The sequence below is a fragment of the Oncorhynchus masou genome, unplaced genomic scaffold (genome assembly GCF_036934945.1).
Source record: "Oncorhynchus masou masou isolate Uvic2021 unplaced genomic scaffold, UVic_Omas_1.1 unplaced_scaffold_919, whole genome shotgun sequence".
NCBI lineage: Eukaryota > Metazoa > Chordata > Actinopteri > Salmoniformes > Salmonidae > Oncorhynchus > Oncorhynchus masou.
Genome location: NW_027015667.1, coordinates 122,501 through 150,302, shown reverse-complemented (window position 1 = coordinate 150,302; position 27,802 = coordinate 122,501). Strand labels below are relative to the sequence as shown.

The 27,802-nt window shown below is 48.5% G+C and overlaps 2 protein-coding genes across 4 annotated transcripts in view; one reads left to right on the top strand and one right to left on the bottom strand.

The window, feature by feature from the left end:
* Positions 1-27,802, top strand: part of LOC135538150 (carbohydrate sulfotransferase 15-like) — a 134,833-nt gene that overhangs the window by 53,125 nt on the left and 53,906 nt on the right. The window contains exons 1-2 of one of the 3 annotated variants that reach the window (XM_064964121.1): positions 20,637-20,872; positions 26,131-27,188. In XM_064964121.1, the coding sequence (XP_064820193.1) occupies positions 26,700-27,188 (489 nt within the window). In that variant the 5' untranslated portion in view covers positions 20,637-20,872; positions 26,131-26,699. Of the gene's footprint in view, positions 1-20,636; positions 20,873-26,130; positions 27,189-27,802 lie in introns of those variants that run through there. The other 2 variants (XM_064964123.1, XM_064964122.1) reach the window with 2 other exon arrangements.
* Positions 5,216-15,314, bottom strand: LOC135538149 (repetin-like). The gene is made up of 2 exons (XM_064964120.1): positions 15,230-15,314; positions 5,216-6,579 (listed from the first exon to the last, which is right to left on the bottom strand). Exons 1-2 carry the CDS (start codon positions 15,312-15,314, stop codon positions 5,216-5,218), a joined length of 1,449 nt encoding a protein of 482 aa, XP_064820192.1.

Here is a 27,802-nt window from a genome sequence, read left to right as displayed (position 1 = left end):
GTGTTCCGAGGGTTCTGTGTGTTCCGAGGTTTCTGTGTGTTCCGAGGGTTCTGTGTGTTCCGAGGGTTCTGTGTTCTGAAGGTTCTGTGTGTTCCGAGGTTTCTGTGTGTTCCGAGGGTTCTGTGTGTTCCGATGGTTCTGTGTGTTCCGAGGGTTCTGTGTGTTCCGAGGGTTCTGTGTGTTCCGATGGTTCTGTGTGTTCCGAGGGTTCTGTGTGTTCCGAGGGTTCTGTGTGTTCCGAGGGTTCTGTGTGTTCCGAGACATTCCACAGGAAACAGTAAACATTCCCGACTGATGTCTTCTGCTTGTCAAAACTCTAGATTAACCTCTTCCTCCCAATGTCTGCTGCTTGTCAAAACTCTAGATTAACCTCTTCCCCCCAATGTCTGCTGCTTGTCAAAACTCTAGATTAACCTCTTCCCCCCAATGTCTTCTGCTTGTCAAAACTCTAGATTAACCTCTTCCCCCCAATGTCTGCTGCTTGTCAAAACTCTAGATTAACCTCCTCCCCCCAATGTCTGCTGCTTGTCAAAACTCTAGATTAACAGGAGGGATTCAACTTCAGTCCAAATTCAGGAAACTGTATTTTTGTTGGTTTAGGCTTTGAACAAGGTTTGAGAAGATGTGTGTTTAGTTGGGCGAGTGGTAGTTTATAGAAGGGAGCAGCCATTGGCACTGATTGGCCAACAGTGGAACATACTCTCCTGGGTCATCTTGCCCAAAGCCGTTGTTTATTTCTCCTTGTGTACAGCAGAAGAAAATAAAAGGAGGTTTGGAAGGAGTGGACCTTGGTAATGTTTAACATCTTTCATACCGTCAGACAAGAACCTCTTCCTCCTTTAAGATGCCAGAAGGTGGGTGGAGGAATCTGTTTCCTGTTCTGACCACAACAACACAACAACTCCACTGTATCTAGCTGATGTATTATTTATGAGGGTTTGGAAATAGAAGCCTTTTGAAATTCCTAATTTGCCTTTTAATAAGTTGCAATCAACAGTTCAATCAAAGGTTTCTGCCTGTCTTGTTTTCACCGAATGTGTTTTTTGTATTTATGATAACAGAACACTGGCGGCTGTAGTTAGTGGAATTGACAGTTGTCGCCCACATTGCCTCCTCCACTTCGGTGACACTGGGCTTCAGGGAGAGAGTGATTGGCTCATTCCTCCAGTAATCCACCATACATCCTACACGCGGCGGGGGCGGGGGCGGGGGTGGGGGTCTAGCTACGGTTTTACCAATGATCAGGGAACAGGGGACTCACCTCTTCAGATGGAAGTGGTGAGTGTAGGCTGGTGGTGCGTTAGATTGTACGAGTCCCATCAAACTCACATTTCCCTCTATATCTTACATTTAGGAACTCACATTCCCCTCTGTGTCTTTAGTTAGAAACTCACCCCCCCCCCCCCCTACCCCCACCCTCTCCACCTGTTTCCAAATCCTCTCCACCACTCTGCAGCTCCTCTCTCTTTGTTTGTTGAGCGTTTATCCCCAAATGTCACCAGGTAGACAGGAGAGGAGCCCAGAGAGGATGTTGAGAAACCAGACAGGGGAGGTGCCCAGAGAGGATGTTGAGAACCCAGACAGGAGAGGAGCCCAGAGAGGATGTTGAGAACCCAGACAGGAGAGGAGCCCAGAGGGATGTTGAGAACCCAGACAGGAGAGGAGCCCAGAGAGGATGTTGAGAACCCAGACAGGAGAGGAGCCCAGAGAGGATGTTGAGAACCCAGACAGGAGAGGAGCCCAGAGAGGATGTTGAGAACCCAGACAGGAGAGGAGACCAGAGAGGATGTTGAGAACCCAGACAGGAGAGGAGACCAGAGAGAATGTTGAGAACCCAGACAGGAGAGGGAGCCCAGAGAGGATGTTGAGAACCCAGACAGGAGAGGAGCCCAGAGAGGATGTTGAGAACCCAGACAGGAGAGGAGACCAGAGAGAATGTTGAGAACCCAGACAGGAGAGGAGCCCAGAGAGATGTTGAGAACCCAGACAGGAGAGGAGCCCAGAGAGGATGTTGAGAACCCAGACAGGAGAGGAGCCCAGAGAGGATGTTGAGAACCCAGACAGGAGAGGAGCCCAGAGAGGATGTTGAGAACCCAGACAGGAGAGGAGACCAGAGAGGATGTTGAGAACCCAGACAGGAGAGGAGACCAGAGGATGTCGAGAACCCAGACAGGAGAGGAGCCTAGTTTAGATATTCAGAACACGACGACAAAGAAAACCTCAACAAGAAGACTCGCTGGGAGGGGGGGGCGGTTAAAAAAGAGACAGAACAATGTTCTGATAATGGGAACAACTTGAAAGTTTGTTGTTGAGTTTCTTCTTTCCCGGGAAACAAAATATAGATTAATTGTTTTTACATAAGAGTTTTTTTTTTTTTTTGGAAAATATATTTTATTCGTTGTGTTCTAAATATCAAACTTACCATAAGTTAGGAGAAAGATTGACCTTATTCATGTATTCATGTTAAGTTGTTCTGTGGAGACGACACTGTTCTGCACAGGCTGCTTCCACACAGTTCATGTCCCAAATGGAACCCTATGGGCCCTGGGTAAATGTAGGGCACTACAAATGGAATAGGGCCCTGGGTAAATGTAGGGCACTACAAATGGAATAGGGCCCTGGTTAAATGTAGGGCACTATAAATGGAATAGGGCCCTGGGTAAATGTAGGGCACTATAAATGGAATAGGGCCCTGGGTAAATGTAGGGCACTATAAATGGAATAGGGCCCTGGGTAAATGTAGGGCACTACAAATGGAATAGGGCCCTGGGTAAATGTAGGGCACTAGAAATGGAATAGGGCCCTGGGTAAATGTAGGGCACTACAAATGGAATAGGGCCCTGGGTAAATGTAGGGCACTAGAAATGGAATAGGGCCCTGGGTAAATGTAGGGAACTACAAATGGAATAGGGCCCTGGGTAAATGTAGGGCACTACAAATGGAATAGGGCCCTGGGTAAATGTAGGGCACTACAAATGGAATAGGGCCCTGGGTAAATGTAGGGCACTATAAATGGAATAGGGCCCTGGGTAAATGTAGGGCACTATAAATGGAATAGGGCCCTGGGTAAATGTAGGGCACTATAAATGGAATAGGGCCCTGGTTAAATGTAGGGCACTATAAATGGAATAGGGCCCTGGGTAAATGTAGGGCACTATAAATGGAATAGGGCCCTGGGTAAATATAGGGCACTATAAATGGAATAGGGCCCTGGGTAAATGTAGGGCACTATAAATGGAATAGGGCCCTGGGTAAATGTAGGGCACTATAAATGGAATAGGGCCCTGGTTAAATGTAGGGCACTATAAATGGAATAGGGCCCTGGGTAAATGTAGGGCACTATAAATGGAATAGGGCCCTGGGTAAATGTAGGGCACTATAAATGGAATAGGGCCCTGGGCACTATAAATTAGGGCCCTGGTTAATGTAGGGCACTATAAATGGAATAGGGCCCTGGGTAAATGTAGGGCACTATAAATGGAATAGGGCCCTGGGTAAATGTAGGGCACTATAAATGGAATAGGGCCCTGGGTAAATGTAGGGCACTATAAATGGAATAGGGCCCTGGGTAAATGTAGGGCACTATAAATGGAATAGGGCCCTGGTTAAATGTAGGGCACTATAAATGGAATAGGGCCCTGGTTAAATGTAGGGCACTATAAATGGAATAGGGCCCTGGTTAAATGTAGGGCACTATAAATGGAATAGGGCCCTGGGTAAATGTAGGGCACTATAAATGGAATAGGGCCCTGGTCAAATGTAGGGCACTATAAATTGAATAGGGCCCTGGTTAAATGTAGGGCACTACAAATGGAATAGGGCCCTGGTTAAATGTAGGGCACTATAAATGGAATAGGGCCCTGGGTAAATGTAGGGCACTATAAATGGAATAGGGCCCTGGTTAAATGTAGGGCACTACAAATGGAATAGGGCCCTGGTTAAATGTAGGGCACTACAAATGGAATAGGGCCCTGGTTAAATGTAGGGCACTATAAATGGAATAGGGCCCTGGTTAAATGTAGGGCACTACAAATGGAATAGGGCCCTGGTTAAATGTAGGGCACTACAAATGGAATAGGGCCCTGGTTAAATGTAGGGCACTATAAATGGAATAGGGCCCTGGTTAAATGTAGGGCACTATAAATGGAATAGGGCCCTGGTTTAATGTAGGGCACTATAAATGGAATAGGGCCCTATATAGGGAATAGGGCTCTGGTCAAAGGTAGTGTTCTATATAGAGAATAGGGCTCTGGTCAACAATAGTGTTCTATATAGGGAATAGGGCCCTGGTCAAAAGTAGTGTTCTATATAGAGAATAGGGCTCTGGTCAACAGTAGTGTTCTATATAGGGAATAGGGCTCTGGTCAACAGTAGTGTTCTATATAGGGAATAGGGCTCTGGTCAACAGTAGTGTTCTATATAGGGAATAGGGCTCTGGTCAACAGTAGTGTTCTATATAGGGAATAGGTCTCTGGTCAACAGTAGTGTTCTATATAGGGAATAGGGCTCTGGTCAACAGTAGTGTTCTATATAGGGAATAGGGCTCTGGTCAACAGTAGTGTTCTATATAGGGAATAGGGCTCTGGTCAACAGTAGTGTTCTATATAGGGAATAGGTCTCTGGTCAACAGTAGTGTTCTATATAGGGAATAGGGCTCTGGTCAACAGTAGTGTTCTATATAGGGAATAGGGCTCTGGTCAACAGTAGTGTTCTATATAGGGAATAGGGCTCTGGTCAACAGTAGTGTTCTATATAGGGAATAAGGCTCACGGACACTGGCTGGTTGCTCTCCCCCTGCGGAGGATTCATGGGTTTCATGTTCTCCCTAGAGGCCAGTGTCTGACTTCCTCTGGATGGATTACACTTTGATCTGGAGAGAGACACACACACACACACACACACACACACACACACACACACACACACACACACACACACACACACACACACACACACACACACACACACACACACACCCCCGTGGACGCTGCTAAATGAAGGACCGCTCATAATAATGGCTGGAACGGAGCCGATGGAATGGTATCCAACCCATAGAAACTATTCCACCCCTGCCTTTACCACAACCCCTTCCTCCCCCAAAATAGGTGCCACCAGCCTCCTGTGACGCACCCACATCTTATGTGATGGTGATTTCATCTACATTAGACTGATCTCAGGTCAGTCTTGGTAATATATCACAGCAGTAGACCGGTATTTAAATCCTGCAGGTCTTCACCAGGCCCCCAGTGTCCGGTCTGAAGCGTGAAGTCACCAGGCCCCCAGTGTCCGGTCTGGAGCGTGAAGTCACCAGGCCCCCAGTGTCTGGTCTGAAGCGTGAAGTCACTAGGCCCCCAGTGTCCGGTCTGGAGCGTGAAGTCACCAGGCCCCCAGTGTCCGGTCTGGAGCGTGAAGTCACTACGCCCCCAGTGTCCGGTCTGGAGCGTGAAGTCACCAGGCCCCCAGTGTCCGGTCTGGAGCGTGAAGTCACCAGGCCCCCAGTGTCCGGTCTGGAGCGTGAAGTCACCAGGCCCCCAGTGTCCGGTCTGGAGCGTGAAGTCACCAGGCCCCCAGTGTCCGGCCCCCAGTGTCCGGTCTGGAGCGTGAAGTCACTAAGCCCCCAGTGTCCGGTCTGGAGCGTGAAGTCACTAGGCCCCCAGTGTCCGGTCTGGAGCGTGAAGTCACCAGGTCCCCAGTGTCCGGTCTGGAGCGTGAAGTCACCAGGCCCCCAGTGTCCGGTCTGGAGCGTGAAGTCACCAGGCCCCCAGTGTCCGGTCTGGAGCGTGAAGTCACCAGGCCCCCAGTGTCCGGTCTGGAGCGTGAAGTCACCAGGCCCCCAGTGTCCGGTTGTGAGCGTGGAGTCACCAGGCCCCCAGTGTCTGGTCTGAAGCGTGAAGTCACCAGGCCCCCAGTGTCCGGTCTGGAGCGTGAAGTCACTAGGCCCCCAGTGTCCGGTCTGGAGCGTGAAGTCACCAGGCCCCCAGTGTCTGGTCTGAAGCGTGAAGTCACCATGCCCCCAGTGTCTGGTCTGAAGCGTGAAGTCACTAGGCCCCCAGTGTCCGGTCTGAAGCGTGAAGTCACCAGGCCCCCAGTGTCTGGTCTGAAGCGTGAAGTCACCAGGCCCCCAGTGTCCGGTCTGGAGCGTGAAGTCACTAGGCCCCCAGTGTCTGGTCTGAAGCGTGAAGTCACTAGGCCCCCAGTGTCCGGTCTGGAGCGTGAAGTCACCAGGCCGCCAGTGTCCGGTCTGGAGCGTGAAGTCACCAGGCCCCCAGTGTCCGGTCTGGAGCGTGAAGTCACCAGGTCCCCAGTGTCCGGTCTGGAGCGTGAAGTCACCAGGCCCCCAGTGTCCTGTCTGGAGCGTGAAGTCACTAGGCCCCCAGTGTCCGGTCTGGAGTGTGAAGTCACTAGGCCCCCAGTGTCCGGTCTGGAGCGTGAAGTCACTAGGCCCCCAGTGTCCGGTCTGGAGCGTGAAGTCACCAGGCCCCCAGTGTCCGGTCTGGAGCGTGAAGTCACCAGGCCCCCAGTGTCCGGTCTGGAGCGTGAAGTCACCAGGCCCCCAGTGTCCGGCCCCCAGTGTCCGGTCTGGAGCGTGAAGTCACCAGGCCAATAAACCCTGGTCTGACCTAGAAAGCCTATGGAAATTACAATCAGCAGAACGGCCAAACCCGCATAAAATGTGACGGACGTTATGGCCCCTAAAATGTGTTTATTATGATCAAGTTCAATCCCCACGTTGAATTATTTTACAGTTGGCAACACACAGAGATATTTAATTAAATCGATGCAGTCCTGGATGGAGTCCATATGTGACTCAGCAGAATGCTATAGTGTCTCACTCGACTAGACTATGTCCTGATCCCAGGTCAGCCCTAAATACGTTCCCTATGTGACTCAGCAGAATGTGTTGGATGACACAGTGTCTCTATAACAGTGTCTGACCTGACCACTAGATTATGTCTTGATCCCAGGTCAGCCCTAAATACGTTCCCTATGTGACTCAGCAGAATGTGTTGGATGACACAGTGTCTCTATAACAGTGTCTGACCTGACCACTATATTATGTCCTGATCCCAGATCAGCCCTAAATACGTTCCCTATGTGACTCAGCAGAATGTGTTGGATGGCACAGTGTCTCTATAACAGTGTCTGACCTGACCACTAGATTATGTCTTGATCCCAGGTCAGCCCTAAATACGTTCCCTATGTGACCAGGCAGAATGTGTTGGATGGCACAGTGTCTCTATAACAGTGTCTGACCTGACCACTAGATTATGTCCTGATCCCAGGTCAGCCCTAAATACGTTCCCTATGTGACTCAGCAGAATGTGTTGGATGACAACCCACAACCCATGGCTTCATGTCTTCTGAAGCAGCAGCTCAATGCTGAGCCGCCGTGAGGAATATTGATCTCCAGCCTTAACGTTGTGTAACTTAGATATCATTTACCTGATGGATTTCACCCGACTGTGACTGATGGCGGTTTGACGGAGCCCCGGGCCAGGTTCTCAGTTACCTTTCTCTGTTCTGTTCTCTGTTCTGTTCTCTGTTCTCAGTTCCCTTTCTCTGTTCTGTTCTCTGTTCTGTTCTCTGTTCTGTTCTGTTCTGTTCTCTGTTCTGTTCTGTTCTGTTCTCAGTTCCCTTTCTCTGTTCTGTTCTCTGTTCTCAGTTCCCTTTCTCTGTTCTGTTCTCTGTTCTGTTCTGTTCTCTGTTCTGTTCTGTTCTGTTCTCAGTTCTGTTCTGTTCTCTGTTCTGTTCTCTGTTCTGTTCTCTGTTCTGTTCTCTGCTCTGTTCTATTCTCTGCTCTGTTCCGCTCTGCTCTGTTGTGCTCCTGTTCTGTTCTGCTCCTATATGCTGTTGTCTAATTAATTTCATGCCTCAGTGGGATGTATTTACCCCGTCCTCATGAACACTGTTTATTCTACTGGAAACCCTTCATTTGAATTACACTGGGTGGTGTACGGAGACGTGAGGTGACGTGGGGAGAAAGACTGATAGCCATAAACATTGAGGGGGAGGAGGGAGGGAGAGAGGAGGAGGGAGGGAGGGAGGGAGGGAGGAGGAAGAGAAGGAGAGAGAGAGGAGGAAGGGAGAGAGAGAGGAGGAAGAGAAGGAGGGAGAGAGGAGGGAGGGAGGGGGGATAGAGGAGGAAGATAAGGAGAGAGAGGAGGGGGGAGGGAGGGGGAAGAGAAGGAGGGAGAGAGAGAGGAGGGAGAGAAGGAGGGAGAGAGGAGGGAGAGGAGGGAGAGAAGGAGGGAGAGAGGAAGGAGGGAGGGAGAGAGAGAGGAAGGAGGGAGAGAGGAGGAAGGGAGAGAGAGAGGAGGGAGAGAAGGAGGGAGAGAGGAGGGAGGGAGAGAGGAGGAAGAGGAGAGAGAGAGGAGGAAGAGAAGGAGAGAGATGAGGAAGAGAAGGAGGGAGGGAGGGAGGGAGAGAGGAGGAAGAGAAGGAGGGAGAGAAGGAGGGAGAGAGAGAGGAGGGAGGGAGGGAGGGAGAGAGAGGAGGGAGGGAGAGAGTGAGGAGGGAGGGGAGAGGGAGGGAGAGAGGAGGAAGAGAAGGAGGGAGAGAGAGAGGAGGGAGGGAGGGAGGGAGAGAGAGAGAGAGAGGGGGAGGGAGGGGGAGAGAGGAGGAAAGAAAGGAGGGATAGAAGGAGAGAGAGGAGGAAGAGAAGGAGGGGGAGAGAGGGAGGGGAGGGATAGAGGAGGGAGGGGGAAGAGAAGGAGGGAGAGAGGGAGGAGGAAGAGAAGGGAGGGAGAGAGAGGGGGAGGGAGGGAGGGAGGGAGGGGGAAGAGAAGGAGGGAGAGAGGGAGGGAGAGAGGAGGGAGAGAGGAGGGAGGGAGAGAGGAGGGAGGGGGAGGGGGAGAGAGAGAATATGGAGGGGAAGGAGAGAGGGGAGGAAGATAAGGAGGGGGAGAGAGAGGAGGGAGAGAAGGAGGGAGAGAGGGAGGGAGGGAGGGAGGGGGGAAGAGAAGGAGGGAGAGAGGGAGGAGGAAGAGAAGGAGGGAGAGAGAGGAGGGAGAGAGAGGAGGGAGGGAGGGGGAAGAGAAGGAGGGAGGGAGAGAGAGAGGGAGGGAGAGAGGAGGAGGGAGGGAGGGAGGGAGAGAGGAGGGGGAGAGAGGGAGGGAGGGAGGGAGGAGGAAGAGAAGGAGGGAGGGTGAGAGGAGGGAGGGAAGGAGGGAGAGAGAGAGAGGAAGAGAAGGAGGGAGGGAGAGAGGGAGGAAGAGAAGGAGGGAGAGAGGGAGGGAGGGAAGGAGGGAGAGAAGGAGGGAGAGAGAGAGGAGCGAGGGAGGAGGAAGAGAAGGAGGGAGAGAGAGAGGAGGGAGAGAGAGAAGGAGGGAGAGAGGAAGGAGGGAGGGAGAGAGAGAGAGGAAGGAGGGAGAGAGGAGGAAGGGAGAGAGAGAGGAGGGAGAGAAGGAGGGAGAGAGGAGGGAGGGAGAGAGGGAGGAAGAGGAGAGAGAGAGGAGGAAGAGAAGGAGAGAGATGAGGAAGAAGAAGGAGGGGAGGGAGGGAGGGAGAGGGAGGAAGAGAAGGAGGGAGAGAAGGAGGGAGAGAGAGAGGAGGGAGGGAGGGAGGGAGAGAGGGAGGGAGGGAGAGAGTGAGGAGGGAGGGGAGGAGGGAGGGAGAGGGAGGAAGAGAAGGAGGGAGGAGAGAGAGGAGGGAGGGAGAGAGTGAGGAGGGAGGGAGGGAGAGAGAGAGAGAGGAGGGAGGGAGGGAGAGAGGAGGAAAAGAAGGAGGGATAGAAGGAGAGAGAGGAGGAAGAGAAGGAGGGGGAGAGAGAGGGGGAGGGATAGAGGAGGGAGGGGGAAGAGAAGGAGGAGAGAGGGAGGAGGAAGAGAAGGAGGGAGAGAGAGGGAGGGAGGGAGGGAGGGAGGGGGAAGAGAAGGAGGGAGAGAGGGAGGGAGAGAGGGGGAGAGAGGAGGGAGGGAGAGAGGAGGGAGGGAGGGAGAGAGAGAATAGGGAGGGAGGGAGAGAGGGGAGGAAGATAAGGAGGGGGAGAGAGAGGAGGGAGAGAAGGGAGGGAGAGAGGAGGGAGAGAGGGAGGGGGAAGAGAAGGAGGGAGAGAGGGAGGAGGAAGAGAAGGAGGGAGAGAGAGGAGGGAGGGAGGGGGGAAGAGAAGGAGGGAGGGAGAGAGAGAGGGAGAGAAGGAGGGGGAGAGAGAGGAGGGAGGGAGGGAGGGAGGAGGAAGAGAAGGAGGGAGGGTGAGAGGAGGGAGGGAAGGAGGGAGAGAGAGAGGAGGAAGAGAAGGAGGGAGGGAGAGAGGAGGAAGAGAAGGAGGGAGAGAGGGAGGGAGGGAAGGAGGGAGAGAAGGAGGGAGAGAGAGAGGAGGGAGGGAGGAGGAAGAGAAGGAGGGAGAGAGAGAGGAGGGAGAGAGAGACAGAGAGAGAGAAGTGTCATAGCATTTCATTGGCTGGTTATTATCATTCTGCCAATCAGATCAGCTTATTAATTTCGTGTCATAAGTGATGCATGATCTCACGCTCGTGTCTGTGCCCCCCTTGCCTGTGGTGTGTGTGTGTGTGTGTGTGTGTCTGCGCCCCCGTCGCCTGTGGTGTGTGTGTGTCATGGAGGAGGCCTCATCTAGATGGTTAATAATGACTGTGAGTTTCTGTTGAAAACAGAAGTCTGTGGTATGCGTGTGTTGTGTGTGTGTGTGTGTGTGTGTGTGTGTGTGTGTGTGTGTGTGTGTGTGTGTGTGTGTGTGTGTGTGTGTGTGTGTGTGTGTGTGTGTGTGTGTGTGTGTGTGTGTGTGTGTGTGTGTGTGTCATGGAGGAGGCCTCATCTAGATGGTTAATGACTGTGAGTATTCTGTTGAAACAGAAGTTTCAACTCTGCATCGTTGGAAAGGGCTCGTAAGCAGTGGAGACAAAGAACATTTGATTTTTATTGATATGATGACTCAGCTGTTAGTCTCATCTACTGAGCCACGACCAAGTGTGATTACAGACACTCAACTTCAACTGCTGTGTGATTAGTAGACTCAGATCACCCATATCACACTCCATCCCTCTGTCCAGACTGGTTCGATCCTGTCTGTAATGAGTCATATCTGTCCAGACTGGTTCGATCCTGTCTGTAATGAGTCATATCACACTCCATCCCTCTGTCCAGACTGGTTCGATCCTGTCTGTAATGAGTCAAATCTGTCCAGACTGGTGCTATGAATCATATCTGTCCAAACTGGTACTGTCCTGTCTGTAATGTATCACATGACTAGATCAGAATGTCCTACAGATATCCTCATATCCCTAGAAGTAGCGCCTATATCCTCATATCTCTAGGAGTAGTGTCCTATATCCTCATATCCCTAGAAGTAGTGTCCTATATCCTCATATCACTAGAAGTAGTGTCCTATATCCTCATATCACTAGAAGTAGTGTCCTATATCCTCATATCACTAGAAGTAGTGTCATATATCCTCATATCACTAGGAGTAGTGTCCTATATCCTCATATCACTAGAAGTAGTGTCCTATATCCTCATATCACTAGGAGTAGTGTCCTATATCCTCATATCACTAGGAGTAGTGTCCTATATCCTCATATCACTAGAAGTAGTGTCCTATAGACATCCAGTATCTTTCAGGTGAAGGACACAGATAGTAAAGCTTGGAAAGAAGGCAAGATAACCTCATGCTGTTGAATCTTCCAACTGTTTATTGACTGGTACTCAAAATCTGTCTGTCTGTCCGTCCGTCCAGCTAGCCGGTCTGTCCTTCCTGTGTTGTTGGTGGAATGGGACCAAGCTTCCATTTCCTGGACCTTGAGATGAGAGGAGTTCTCTAGATATGTCCAACATTCAGATCGATGAGAAGAGGCTGCTGTTAGGATGTCAGAAGATCAGTACAGAACTTGAAACCATTTGATTGTAACTTCATGATATCATTCTAACAGTAGCCTGTTACTATCCTGTCTCTGAGAACTCCATTCTAACAGTAGCCTGTTACTATCCTGTCTCTGAGAACTCCATTCTAACAGTAGCCTGTTACTATCCTGTCTCTGAGAACTCCATTCTAACAGTAGCCTGTTACTATCCTGTCTCTGAGAACTACATTCTAACAGTAGCCTGTTACTATCCTGTCTCTGAGAACTACATTCTAACAGTAGCCTGTTACCGCATGTCTCTGAGAACTCCATTCTAACAGTAGCCTGTTTCTATCCTGTCTCTGAGAACTACATTCTAACAGTAGCTTGTTACTATCCCGTCTCTGAGAACTCCATTCTAACAGTAGCCTGTTACCGCATGTCTCTGAGAACTACATTCTAACAGTAGCCTGTTACTATCCTCTCTCTGAGAACTACATTCTAACAGTAGCCTGTTACTGTCCTGTCTCTGAGAACTCCATTCTAACAGTAGCCTGTTACTATCCTGTCTCTGAGAACTCCATTCTAACAGTAGCCTGTTACTATCCTGTCTCTGAGAACTACATTCTAACAGTAGCCTGTTACCTCATGTCTCTGAGAACTACATTCTAACAGTAGCCTGTTACTATCCTGTCTCTGAGAACTACATTCTAACAGTAGTCTGAACTATATTCTAGAACAAATGTAAGCATTCTGGAAGGTACTAGACTACACAGTGCTGTTCTGTACTGTATGTTAGCCCCTGTCTCCTGCCAGAGAGGGCTGTTCTGTACTGTATGTTGGCCCCTGTCTCCTGCCAGAGAGGGCTGTTCTGTACTGTATGTTAGCCCCTGTCTCCTGCCAGAGAGAGCTGTTCTGTACTGTATGTTAGCCCCTGTCTCCTGCCAGAGAGGGCTGTTCTGTACTGTATGTTAGCCCCTGTCTCCTGCCAGAGAGGGCTGTTGTGTACTGTATGTTAGCCCCTGTCTCCTGCCAGAGAGAGCTGTTCTGTACTGTATGTTAGCCCCTGTCTCCTACCAGAGAGAGCTGTTCTGTACTGTATGTTAGCCCCTGTCTCCTGCCAGAGAGGGCTGTTCTGTACTGTATGTTAGCCCCTGTCTCCTGCCAGAGAGGGCTGTTCTGTACTGTATGTTAGCCCCTGTCTCCTGCCAGAGAGGACTGTTCTGTACTGTATGTTAGTCCCTGTCTCCTGCCAGAGAGGGCTGTTCTGTACTGTATGTTAGCCCCTGTCTCCTGCCAGAGAGAGCTGTTCTGTACTGTATGTTAGCCCCTGTCTCCTGCCAGAGAGAGCTGTTCTGTACTGTATGTTAGCCCCTGTCTCCTGCCAGAGAGAGCTGTTCTGTACTGTATGTTAGCCCCTGTCTCCTGCCAGAGAGGGCTGTTCTGTACTGTATGTTAGCCCCTGTCTCCTGCTAGAGAGGGCTGTTGTGTACTGTATGTTAGCCCCTGTCTCCTGCCAGAGAGAGCTGTTCTGTACTGTATGTTAGCCCCTGTCTCCTGCCAGAGAGGGCTGTTCTGTACTGTATGTTAGCCCCTGTCTCCTGCCAGAGAGGGCTGTTCTGTACTGTATGTTAGCCCCTGTCTCCTGCCAGAGAGGGCTGTTCTGTACTGTATGTTAGCCCCTGTCTCCTGCCAGAGAGGGCTGTTCTGTACTGTATGTTAGCCCCTGTCTCCTGCCAGAGAGGGCTGTTCTGTACTGTATGTTAGCCCCTGTCTCCTGCCAGAGAGAGCTGTTCTGTACTGTATGTTAGCCCCTGTCTCCTGCCAGAGAGGGCTGTTCTGTACTGTATGTTAGCCCCTGTCTCCTGCCAGAGAGGGCTGTTCTGTACTGTATGTTAGCCCCTGTCTCCTGCCAGAGAGGGCTGTTCTGTACTGTATGTTAGCCCCTGTCTCCTGCCAGAGAGGGCTGTTCTGTACTGTATGTTAGCCCCTGTCTCCTGCCAGAGAGGGCTGTTCTGTACTGTATGTTAGCCCCTGTCTCCTGCCAGAGAGGGCTGTTCTGTACTGTATGTTAGCCCCTGTCTCCTGCCAGAGAGGGCTGTTCTGTACTGTATGTTAGCCCCTGTCTCCTGCCAGAGAGGGCTGTGAGAGATACCCGGGTGAAGCCTGCTGGATAAAGGATTATTGTTATCAGAAAATTATATTTCTCACTCAGCAGCCCCCAGATCACACAGTGGTCCATAGACCCCTATACATGGGCCTCCCGAGTGGCGCAGTGGTCTAAGGCTGTGCCACTAGAGAACCTGGTTTGAGTCCAGGCTCTGTCTCAGTGGTCTCAGGCTGTGCCACTAGAGAACCTGGTTTGAGTCCAGGCTCTGTCTCAGTGGTCTAAGGCTGTGCCACTAGAGAACCTGGTTTGAGTCCAGGCTCTGTCTCAGTGGTCTAAGGCTGTGCCACTAGAGAACCTGGTTTGAGTCCAGGCTCTGTCTCAGTGGTCTCAGGCTGTGCCACTAGAGAACCTGGTTTGAGTCCAGGCTCTGTCTCAGTGGTCTAAGGCTGTGCCACTAGAGAACCTGGTTTGAGTCCAGGCTCTGTCTCAGTGGTCTAAGGCTGTGCCACTAGAGAACCTGGTTTGAGTCCAGGCTCTGTCTCAGTGGTCTAAGGCTGTGCCACTATAGAACCTGGTTTGAGTCCAGGCTCTGTCTCAGTGGTCTAAGGCTGTGCCACTAGAGAACCTGGTTTGAGTCCAGGCTCTGTCTCAGTGGTCTAAGGCTGTGCCACTAGAGAACCTGGTTTGAGTCCAGGCTCTGTCTCAGTGGTCTCAGGCTGTGCCACTAGAGAACCTGGTTTGAGTCCAGGCTCTGTCTCAGTGGTCTAAGGCTGTGCCACTAGAGAACCTGGTTTGAGTCCAGGCTCTGTCTCAGTGGTCTAAGGCTGTGCCACTAGAGAACCTGGTTTGAGTCCAGGCTCTGTCTCAGTGGTCTAAGGCTGTGCCACTAGAGAACCTGGTTTGAGTCCAGGCTCTGTCTCAGTGGTCTAAGGCTGTGCCACTAGAGAACCTGGTTTGAGTCCAGGCTCTGTCTCAGTGGTCTAAGGCTGTGCCACTAGAGAACCTGGTTTGAGTCCAGGCTCTGTCTCAGTGGTCTAAGGCTGTGCCACTAGAGAACCTGGTTTGAGTCCAGGCTCTGTCTCAGTGGTCTAAGGCTGTGCCACTAGAGAACCTGGTTTGAGTCCAGGCTCTGTCTCAGTGGTCTAAGGCTGTGCCACTAGAGAACCTGGTTTGAGTCCAGGCTCTGTCTCAGTGGTCTCAGGCTGTGCCACTAGAGAACCTGGTTTGAGTCCAGGCTCTGTCTCAGTGGTCTAAGGCTGTGCCACTAGAGAACCTGGTTTGAGTCCAGGCTCTGTCTCAGTGGTCTAAGGCTGTGCCACTAGAGAACCTGGTTTGAGTCCAGGCTCTGTAGCAGCCAGCCGCGACCAGGAGACCCATGGGGCGGCGCCCAATTGGCCCAGCGTCCGACACATTGGTGCGACTGGCTTCCCGGGTTAAGCGGGTGTTGTGTCAAGAAGCAGTGCGGCTTGGTAGGGTCGTGCTTCAGAGGACGCATGGCTCTCGACCTTCATCTCCCCCGAGTCCGTAGGGGAGTTGCAGCAATGAGACAAGACTGTAACTACCAATTAGATACTAGTTATTACTAATTACCAATTAGATACTAGTTATTACTAATTACCAATTAGATACTAGTTATTACTAATTACCAATTAGATACTAGTTATTACTAATTACCAATTAGATACTAGTTATTACTAATTACCAATTAGATACTAGTTATTACTAATTACCAATTATATACTAGTTATTACTAATTACCAATTAGATACTAGTTATTACTAATTACCAATTAGATACTAGTTATTACTAATTACCAATTAGATACTAGTTATTACTAATTACCAATTAGATACTAGTTATTACTAATTACCAATTAGATACTAGTTATTACTAACTACCAATTAGATACTAGTTATTACTAATTACCAATTAGATACTAGTTATTACTAATTACCAATTAGATACTAGTTATTACTAATTACCAATTAGATACTAGTTATTACTAATTACCAATTAGATACTAGTTATTACTAACTACCAATTAGATACTAGTTATTACTAACTACCAATTAGATACTAGTTATTACTAACTACCAATTAGATACTAGTTATTACTAACTACCAATTACATACTAGTTATTACCAACTACCAATTAGATACTAGTTATTACTAATTACCAATTAGATACTAGTTATTACTAACTACCAATTAGATACTAGTTATTACTAATTACCAATTAGATACTAGTTATTACTAATTACCAATTAGATACTAGTTATTACTAATTACCAATTAGATACTAGTTATTACTAATTACCAATTAGAAACCACTGAACTGGGGAGAAATAAGGGACAGAAAAATACAATAATAATAATAATAATAATAATAATATGTTATTGTGCCCTTGAGCAAGGCACTGAACCTCAATTGCTCCTGTAAGTCGCTTTGGATAGGAGTGTGTCAGGACCCGGTTACGAACCTGGGTCTCCGGAGTGAGAAACCGTCACTTAACCAACTGAGCCACGAATAGTCAGCAGAACCCAGAAGATGAGGCAGACACAGCAGTACTTAAGACGGTGTATTTAATAAAGTAAAAAGGAGAAGTCCTTCAATACAAAATTGGCAAATCCAAAAGGTGGTAGGAATAGCACAAAAAAGCCTCAAGAGATACTCAAAAACAAAAACAGAATTCCACAAGAGCATCCACCGGAATCGACAAGAATACACAGAACACTAGGGCTGGGTGCTAACATACAAACACAGAGCACAGAACTGAGGGAAACTAAGGGTTTAAATACAATCAGGGGAAACGAGGCACAGGTGCAAATAATAATGGGGAACAAGGGAAAAAACACAAGGTCAAAAAGCACAATGGGGGCATCTAGTGACCAAAACCCGGAACAACCCTGGCCAAATCCTGACAGAGTGTTTCCTAAATGACTAAAATGTATTTTTTATTTTTATTTTCAACATGTCACGCTGTGGAGTGAGCTTATGGTACTGTACGATCTAACAGATGTTACACATTCAACACCAGGGCAACAAGAAAGAGAAGCCACTTCCTCAAACCTTTGGTAAAGAGTATTAACGGGATGGGCAGGCTGGGCTGCAGTTGGGCCTGATAATGACACTGCTTGTTCAATTCAAAGCAATAGACAAATCCTCCAAGGCTATACTCTCTCTCTCAGAGAGAGGGGGCGAGAGAGAGAGGGGGCGAAAGTGCGAGGGAGAGAGCGAGAGAAAGAGAACAAACTGTACTGTAACTGATTAACAGGAAATTGCTAAAAAAGTTGTCCTAATCCTTACAGACCTCCTTGTGTTGTCGTTGACTTGCATGCTGGGAAAAGATAAAACTGCCTTTAAAAAACTATATCCCTATCCTTCTCTCGCTCTCTCTCTCTCTCTCTCTCTCTCTCTCTCTCTCTCTCTCTCTCTGTCTCTCTCTCTCTCTCTGTCTCTCTCTCTCTCCCCTCTGTCTCTCTCTCTCTCTCTCTCTCTCTCTCTGTCTCTCTCTCTCTCCCCCTCTCTGTCTCTCTCTCTCTCTCTCTGTCTCTCTCTCTCTCTGTCTCTCTCTCTCTGTCTCTGTCTCTCTCTCTCTGTCTCTCTCACTCTATCCTCTCTCTCTGTCTCTCTCTCTCTCTGTCTCTCTCTCTTTCTCACTCTATCCTCTCTCTCTCTCTCTCCCTGCCATGTACTGAACTGCTCTGCCCTGCTCTGCACTATCCTGCCCTGCTCTACACTATCCTGCCCTTTTCTACACTATCCTGCCCTGTTCTACACTATCCTGCCCTGCTCTACACTATCCTGCCCTGTTCTACACTATCCTGCCCTATTCTACACTGCCCTGCATTGCCCTGCCCTGTTCTACACTGCCCTGCCCTGCACTGCCCTGCCCTGCTCTACACTGCCCTGCCCTGTTCTACATTGCCATGCCCTGTTCTACACTGCCCTGTTCTACACTGCCCTGCCCTGTTCTACACTGCCCTACCCTGTTCTACACTGCCCTACCCTGCTCTACACTGCCCTGTTCTACACTGCCCTACCCTGTTCTACACTGCCCTGTTCTACACTGCCCTGTTCTACACTGCCCTACCCTGTTCTACACTGCCCTGCCCTGTTCTACACTGCCCTACCCTGTTCTACACTGCCCTACCCTGTTCTACACTATCCTGCCCTGTTCTACACTATCCTGCCCTGTTCTACACTATCCTGCCCTGTTCTACACTATCCTGCCCTGTTCTACACTGCCCTGTTCTACAATGTACCCATGTTGTCTGGTATTAATGTACCCATGTTGTCTGATATTAATGTACCCATGTTGTCTGATATTAATGTACCCATGTTGTCTGATACGAATGTACCCATGTTGTCTGATATTAATGTACCCATGTTGTCTGATATTAATGTACCCATGTTGTCTGATATTAATGTACCCATGTTGTCTGATATGAATGTACCCATGTTGTCTGATATTAATGTACCCATGTTGTCTAATATTAATGTACCCATGTTGTCTGGTATTAATGTACCCATGTTGTCTGGTATTAATGTACCCATGTTGTCTGATATGAATGTACCCATGTTGTCTGATATTAATGTACCCATGTTGTCTGATATGAATGTACCCATGTTGTCTGATATTAATGTACCCATGTTGTCTGATATGAATGTACCCATGTTGTCTGGTATTAATGTACCCATGTTGTCTGATATGAATGTACCCATGTTGTCTGGTATTAATGTACCCATGTTGTCTGATATTAATGTACCCATGTTGTCTGATATTAATGTACCCATGTTGTCTGATATTAATGTACCCATGTTGTCTGATATTAATGTACCCATGTTGTCTGATATTAATGTACCCATGTTGTCTGATATGAATGTACCCATGTTGTCTGATATTAATGTACCCATGTTGTCTGATATTAATGTACCCATGTTGTCTGATATGAATGTACCCATGTTGTCTGATATGAATGTACCCATGTTGTCTGATATTAATGTACCCATGTTGTCTGATATTAATGTACCCATGTTGTCTGATATGAATGTACCCATGTTGTCTGATATTAATGTACCCATGTTGTCTGGTATTAATGTACCCATGTTGTCTGATATGAATGTACCCATGTTGTCTGATATTAATGTACCCATGTTGTCTGATATGAATGTACCCATGTTGTCTGATATGAATGTACCCATGTTGTCTGATATTAATGTACCCATGTTGTCTGATATGAATGTACCCATGTTGTCTGATATGAATGTACCCATGTTGTCTGATATGAATGTACCCATGTTGTCTGATATGAATGTACCCATGTTGTCTGGTATTAATGTACCCATGTTGTCTGATATGAATGTACCCATGTTGTCTGATATTAATGTACCCATGTTGTCTGATATTAATGTACCCATGTTGTCTGATATTAATGTACCCATGCTGTCTGATATTAATGTACCCATGTTGTCTGATATTAATGTACCCATGTTGTCTGATATTAATGTACCCATGTTGTCTGATATTAATGTACCCATGTTGTCTAATATTAATGTACCCATGTTGTCTGGTATTAATGTACCCATGTTGTCTGATATTAATGTACCCATGTTGTCTGATATTAATGTACCCATGTTGTCTGGTATTAATGTACCCATGTTGTCTGATATTAATGTACCCATGTTGTCTGATATTAATGTACCCATGTTGTCTGATATTAATGTACCCATGTTGTCTGGTATTAATGTACCCATGTTGTCTGGTATTAATGTACCCATGTTGTCTGATATTAATGTACCCATGTTGTCTGATATTAATGTACCCATGTTGTCTGATATTAATGTACCCATGTTGTCTGATATTAATGTACCCATGTTGTCTGATATTAATGTACCCATGTTGTCTGATATGAATGTACCCATGTTGTCTGATATGAATGTAAATGTAATCAGCAAGTTTCAATGCAAGCTGCCCTCTCTGTTACCTGGTTCCTGACTCAAGCATACAGACACAAACATACCCGCGAGGCACACACACACACACACACACACACACACACACACACACACACACACACACACACACACACACACACACACACACTCACACTCACACACACACACACACACACACAGGCACACACACACACACACAGGCACACACAGACGGAGAGAGAGAGATACATCAGATAGTCAGCACTTTTACCAGGATGTTAGCAACATCCTGAGTACAGCCCGATCCGCTCTGTGGCGGAATATCTGCATCAATTACAGCTTTTGGGACGTTGTTGACACGTCTGCTACTAGTATGATAAGACAAGAGGGGGGAGACAGAGAGAGAAAGCTTTACTAGACTGACTCAGAGAGAGAGAGAGAGAGAGAGAGAGAGAGAGAGAGAGAGACTGTAGCCTCAGTGAGAGAGAGAGACTGTAGCCTCAGTGAGAGAGAGAGAGAGACTGTAGCCTCAGTGAGAGAGAGAGAGAGACTGTAGCCTCAGTGAGAAGAGAGAGAGACTGTAGCCTCTGTGAGAGAGAGAGACTGTAGCCTCAGTGAGAGAGAGAGAGAGACTGTAGCCTCAGTGAGAGAGAGAGAGAGACTGTAGCCTCAGTGAGAGAGAGAGAGAGAGACTGTAGCCTCAGTGAGAGAGAGAGAGACTGTAGCCTCAGTGAGAGAGAGAGAGAGACTGTAGCCTCAGTGAGAGAGAGAGAGAGAGAGAGACTGTAGCCTCAGTGAGAAAGAGAGAGAGAGACTGTAGCCTCTGTGAGAGAGAGAGAGACTGTAGCCTCAGTGAGAGAGAGAGAGAGACTGTAGCCTCAGTGAGAGAGAGAGAGACTGTAGCCTCAGTGAGAGAGAGAGAGAGAGAGAGAGAGACTGTAGCCTCAGAGAGAGAGAGACTGTAGCCTCAGTGAGAGAGAACTTTAAAGTTATGGATTCAGCAGGAACAACAGTTGGTCTACAATGGAAGTGTATGTATAATGTGTAATGTATAATGTGTTTCATCGTTGTTGTGATTGAGAGGTTTTCTCCATATAATCACTTCCACGGCTTTGGATCAGGATGAATTGGACAGAATTGTCAGCTGATTTTAAAGGGGGAAACGTCGCCAGTCAGTTTGGGTGGAAGAGTCTGTGATTGGATGAAACCTGACGTAGTTCTTTGTTCTCACTCATTCAATCCTTCCTCTTCCAGGTCACAAGAAGCTTTACAATCTCAAAAAAATTATGGGTTATTTGTACGACCCAATTGTTGGGTTGCTGGGTTATGGGTTATTGGTGCTGGGTTATGGGTTATTGGTGCTGGGTTATGGGTTATTGGTGCTGGGTTATTGGTGCTGGGTTATTGGTGCTAGGTTATTGGTGCTGGGTTATTGGTGCTAGGTTATTGGTGCTGGGTTATGGGTTATTGGTGCTAGGTTATTGGTGCTAGGTTATGGGTTATTGGTGCTGGGTTATTGGTGCTGGGTTATTGGTGCTAGGTTATTGGTGCTGGGTTATGGGTTATTGGTGCTAGGTTATTGTTGCTAGGTTATTGGTTATTGGTGCTAGGTTATTGGTGCTGGGTTATTGGTGCTAGGTTATTGGTGCTGGGTTATTGGTGCTGGGTGATGGATGCTGGGTTATGGGTGCTGGGTTATGGGTTATTGGTGCTAGGTTATTGGTGCTGGGTTATTGGTGCTGGGTGATGGATGCTGGGTTATGGGTGCTGGGTTATGGGTTATTGGTTCTAGGTTATTGGTGCTGGGTTATTGGTGCTGGGTTATGGGTTATTGGTGCTGGGTTATTGGTGCTGGGTTATGGGTTATTGGTGCTGGGTTATTGGTGCTAGGTTATTGGTGCTGGGTTATGGGTTATTGGTCCTGGGTTATTGGTGCTGGGTTATGGGTTATTGGTTCTAGGTTATTGGTGCTGGGTTATTGGTGCTGGGTGATGGATGCTAGGTTATTGGTGCTGGGTTATGGGTGCTGGGTTATGGGTTATTGGTGCTAGGTTATTGGTGCTAGGTTATTGGTGCTGGGTTATTGGTGCTGGGTTATTGGTGCTGGGTGATGGATGCTGGGTTATGGGTGCTGGGTTATGGGTTATTGGTGCTAGGTTATTGGTGCTGGGTTATGGGTGCTGGGTTATGGGTACTGGGTTATGGGTGCTGGGTTATGGGTTATTGGTGCTGGGTTATGGGTTATTGGTGCTACGTTATTGGTGCTGGGTTATTGGTGCTGGGTTATTGGTGCTGGGTTATGGGTTATTGGTGCTGGGTTATTGGTGCTGGGTTATGGGTGCTGGGTTATTTGTGCTGGGTGATGGATGCTGGGTTATGGGTGCTGGGTTATGGGTTATTGGTGCTAGGTTATTGGTGCTGGGTTATGGGTGCTGGGTTATGGGTACTGGGTTATGGGTGCTGGGTTATGGGTTATTGGTGCTGGGTTATGGGTTATTGGTGCTAGGTTATTGGTGCTGGGTTATTGGTGCTGGGTTATTGGTGCTGGGTTATTGGTGCTGGGTTATGGGTTATTGGTGCTGGGTTATTGGTGCTAGGTTATGGGTTATTGGTGCTAGGTTATTGGTGCTGGGTTATTGGTGCTGGGTTATGGGTGCTGGGTTATGGGTTATTGGTGCTGGGTGATGGGTGCTGGGTTATTGGTGCTGGGTGATGGGTGCTGGGTTATGGGTGCTGGGTGATGGGTTATGGGTTTTGGGTTATGGGTTATTGGTGCTTTGTTATGGGTGCTGGGTTATGGGTGCTGGGTTATTGGTGCTGGGTTATTGGTGCTGGGTTATTGGTGCTGGGTTATGGGTTATTGGTGCTGGGTTATTGGTGCTAGGTTATTGGTGCTGGGTTATTGGTGCTGGGTGATGGATGCTGGGTTATGGGTGCTGGGTTATGGGTTATTGGTGCTAGGTTATTGGTGCTGTGTTATGGGTGCTGGGTTATGGGTTATGGGTGCTGGGTTATGGGTTATTGGTGCTTGGTTATTGGTGCTAGGTTATTGGTGCTGGGTTATTGGTGCTGGGTTATTGGTGCTGGGTTATGGGTTATTGGTGCTGGGTTATTGGTGCTAGGTTATGGGTTATTGGTGCTAGGTTATTGGTGCTAGGTTATTGGTGCTGGGTTATGGGTGCTGGGTTATGGGTACTGGGTTATGGGTGCTGGGTTATGGGTTATTGGTGCTGGGTTATGGGTTATTGGTGCTAGGTTATTGGTGCTGGGTTATTGGTGCTGGGTTATTGGTGCTGGGTTATGGGTTATTGGTGCTGGGTTATTGGTGCTAGGTTATGGGTTATTGGTGCTAGGTTATTGGTGCTGGGTTATTGGTGCTGGGTTATGGGTGCTGGGTTATGGGTTATTGGTGCTGGGTGATGGGTGCTGGGTTATTGGTGCTGGGTGATGGGTGCTGGGTTATTGGTGCTGGGTGATGGGTTATGGGTTTTGGGTTATGGGTTATTGGTGCTTTGTTATGGGTGCTGGGTTATGGGTGCTGGGTTATTGGTGCTGGGTTATTGGTGCTGGGTTATTGGTGCTGGGTTATGGGTTATTGGTGCTAGGTTATTGGTGCTGGGTTATTGGTGCTGGGTGATGGATGCTGGGTTATGGGTGCTGGGTTATGGGTTATTGGTGCTAGGTTATTGGTGCTGTGTTATGGGTGCTGGGTTATGGGTTATGGGTGCTGGGTTATGGGTTATTGGTGCTTGGTTATTGGTGCTAGGTTATTGGTGCTGGGTTATTGGTGCTGGGTTATTGGTGCTGGGTTATTGGTGCTGGGTTATGGGTTATTGGTGCTGGGTTATTGGTGCTAGGTTATGGGTTATTGGTGCTAGGTTATTGGTGCTGGGTTATTGGTGCTGGGTTATGGGTGCTGGGTTATGGGTGCTGGGTTATTGGTGCTGGGTTATTGGTGCTGGGTTATGGGTGCTGGGTAATGGGTGCTGGGTTTTGGGTGCTGGGTTATGGGTGCTGGGTGATGGGTGCTGGGTTATGGATTATTGGTGCTGGGTTATGGGTTATTGGTGCTGGGTTATTGGTGCTAGGTTATGGGTTATTGGTGCTAGGTTATTGGTGCTGGGTTATTGGTGCTGGGTTATGGGTGCTGGGTTATGGGTTATTGGTGCTGGGTTATGGGTGCTGGGTGATGGGTGCTGGGTTATTGGTGCTGGGTGATGGGTGCTGGGTTATGGGTGCTGGGTAATGGGTGCTGGGTTATGGGTTTTGGGTTATGGGTTATTGGTGCTTTGTTATGGGTGCTGGGTTATGGGTGCTGGGTTATTGGTGCTGGGTTATTGGTGCTGGGTGATGGGTGCTGGGTAATGGGTGCTGGGTAATGGTTGCTGGGTTATTGGTGCTGGGTTATTGGTGCTGGGTGCTGGGTGATTGGTCCTGGGTTATGGGTGCTGGGTGATGGGTGCTGGGTTATGGGTGCTGGGTTATGGGTGCCGGGTGATGGGTGCTGGGTTATGGGTTATTGGTGCTAGGTTATGGGTTATTGGTGCTGGGTTATGGGTTATTGGTGCTGGGTTATTGGATATGGGTTATTGGTGATGGGTTATGGGTTATTGGTGCTGGGTTATGGGTTATTGGTGCTGGGTTATGGGTTATTGGTGCTGGGTTATGGGTGATGGGTGATGGGTTATTGGTGCTGGGTTATGGGTTATTGGTGCTGGGTTATGGGTTATTGGTGCTGTGTTATTGGTGCTGGGTTATTGGTGCTGGGTTATTGGTGCTGGGTGATGTGTGCTGGGTATTGGGTGCTGGGTAATGGTTGCTGGGTTATTGTTGCTGGGTTATTGGTGCTGGGTGATGGGTGCTGGGTTATGGGTGCTGGGTTATGGGTGATGGGTTATGGGTGCTGGGTTATGGGTGCTGGGTTATGGGTGCTGGGTTATGGGTGCTGGGTTATTGGTGCTGTGATAGAGGCATAGATTAGTAGGGGGGGGCGTGGCTTTCGGAATAGTTATTTTCGGCCACCCGTGAGAGTAAATGTCAGTCCTGTTAATCCGTTCTGCAGTATATAGTATATAGTATAGTATAGTTATCACATTAAGGTCAGACATTGACATTTTATGCAGATTTAATGACTCTTACAGAAGTGTATGAGTTGCCTAAAAGCCGATGTAAATGTTTGGTAACAACAAGGTGGTGTTCCTTATTATAATAAGTAATTAATAATTTTAATATAATAGAAGATAGTGTAAAACAAACAAAAAACATTTGTATTTGCAGTGTATAATATTTAACATTGATGAACAGGAATTACATTTACTCTCACGGGTGGCCAATAAGATCTAGCTGAAAGCCACGCCCCTAATAAGCCATTCGTCCTGAAAACAACCTAAGGATTACATTAAAAAAGACCCATGGAAGTTAATATAACCAGCTGATTGGTCGACCCAGCATGAAAGTTAATATACCCAGCTGATTGGTCGACCCAGCATGAAAGTTAATATACCCAGTTTATAGGTCGACCCAGCATGAAAGTTAATATACCCAGCTTATAGGTCGACCCAGCATGAAAGTTAATATACCCAGCTGATTGGTCGACCCAGCATGAAAGTTAATATACCCAGGTGATTGGTCGACCCAGCATGAAAGTTAATATACCCAGCTGATTGGTCGACCCAGCATGAAAGTTAATATACCCAGCTCATGGTTAATTGGGTAATCCCAACAACCTATCTTGTTTAGTTATTCACACAGCCTTACTGGCTGGGTCAAAATAACCCAGGGTGTGTTCTGTCCAGTATTGACCCCGTGTTGGGTTACTAAATAACCCAGCATGTGTTCTGTCCAATATTGACCCAGTGTTGGGTTACTAAATAACCCAGTGTGTGTTCTGTCCAGTATTGACCCCGTGTTGGGTTACTAAATAACCCAGGGTGTGTTCTGTCCAATATTGACCCAGTGTTGGGTTACTAAATAACCCAGGGTGTGTTCTGTCCAGTATTGACCCAGTGTTGGGTTACTAAATAACCCAGGGTGTGTTCTGTCCAGTATTGACCCAGTGTTGGGTCACTAAATAACCCTGGGTGTGTTCTGTCCAGTATTGACCCAGGGTTGGGTTACTAAATAACCCAAATTGGGTTGTTTTTAATCCAGCATTTTTTAGATTGTGGATGAATCAGCTAGAAACTTAAGTATAAAGTCATTTTTAATAGGAAACAGGAAGTTCTACTAGAAGTCCACTTCCTTCTTCTCTGTCACTCATCCCTCTTCTTCTTCTTCTTCCTCTTTCCAGGGCTCCAGTAGTGGTTGAGGAGGTGGTCTGTCTGCACACAGTATCCCACCCCCAGCATGGATGATCCTCCTGGGCCACAACCGTCATACTCCTCCTCCCATCTCACTGGCTCCTCCTCCCATCTCACTGGCTCCTCCTCCCATCTCACTGGCACCACCACCACCACCTCTCCTTCTCCTCCACCACCACCACCTCTCCTTCACCTCCACCACCAGGTCTCTGAGGCTGAGCAAACCTAGCCGGGCCTCCACCACCCCACCATTACCCCACCCCACCACCCAGACCCAACCACCCAGACCCAACCACCCTGCCTCCACAGTGGGTCCTCAGACCTAGCCAGCCCACCATCACCCCACCACCCAGATCCAACCACCCTGCCACCACAGTGGGTCCTCAGACCTAGCCAGCCCACCATCACCCCACCACCCAGACCCAACCACCCTGCCACCACAGTGGGTCCTCAGACCTAGCCAGCCCACCATCACCCCACCACCCAGACCCAACCACCCTGCCACCACAGTGGGTCCTCAGACCTAGCCAGCCCACCATCACCCCACCTATCTGTCACCATGACACACATGGACTACGAATACACCCTGTTGGGTTCCTCGATGGAGGACTACAGGAAGAGACCTCTGAAACCACAGGTGGACGACAGCCCCATGAGCCTGTTTGCCGTGCTGCAGGTGAAACGTGACCCTCTCCATCTCCACGGACCCTGGCCCCGGTGCACCCTGGGATGTGGTGCGAGCACCCTGACCTGCTTCAGGAAGGTTAAACTGTACGGCTTCCTGTTCGGCCTCGCCGTCATGTTCCTCATCATGGCTTCCTATATCCTCACTGGGGACAAGAAGGGCCTCCTCTTGACCCCGTCCCCATATCACTCCTCTACGGTGCCGAACTCGGGGTCCGGCACTGGGCCCGACCCCTTTAATGTGTCTTCTGCCAAGGACTACGCTACCGTTAAGCTGGTGGTGAAGAACCTAGCGTCCAAGGTGGAGTTCAGTACTACCAGACAGCTGCCGGAACGCGAGGCGCTAATACACAGTGAGCCACATGTAAGTACTGCACTGGAGTGTGTGTGTGTGTGTGTGTGTGTGTGTGTGTGTGTGTGTGTGTGTGTGTGTGTGTGTGTGTGTGTGTGTGTGTGTGTGTGTGTGTGTGTCTCTCTGTGTCTCTCTGTGTCTCTCTGTGTCTCTCTGTGTGTGTCTGTGCCTCTCTGTTTGTGTGTCTTTCTGTGTCTCTCTCTGTGTGTGTGTGTGTGTGTGTGTCTGTGTCTCTCTGTGTGTCTCTCTGTGTCTCTCTGTGTGTGTCTGTGCCTCTCTGTGTGTGTCTGTGCCTCTCTGTGCCTCTCTGTGTGTGTGTCTTTCTGTGTCTCTGTGTGTGTGTGTGTCTGATCTTGCATCATATTGATCTGTATCTTAATTAAAAGTCTCAACAAAATAGAATTGTCGTAGATTGTTTGGAAAGTTTAATTCTATTTACATTCACACCAGGTTCAATGATAAATAACTTTCAGAACATTCCCATATTCTAGTGTTTCCAATTCGTTGGCCGAAATAACAATTGGCAACACATCCTTCAGGATCCAAAGAAATAACTTAGTACCAAAACGACGTGAGATAATTCCAACGGACGTCAGGCAGGAACAGGAAGGGCTGAACTCTGATGT

What these genes read in the sequence shown, in the direction of transcription:
- LOC135538149 (XM_064964120.1), bottom strand. Translation starts at nt 15,314, where the DNA reads ATGTGTCGGACGCTGGGCCAATTGGGCGCCGCCCCATGGGTCTCCTGG. An exon ending in AGAGCCTGGACTCAAACCAG is followed by an intron (nt 6,580 to 15,229) that starts GTTCTCTAGTGG and finishes TTCACGCTCCAG; the next exon opens with ACCGGACACTGGGGGCCGGA.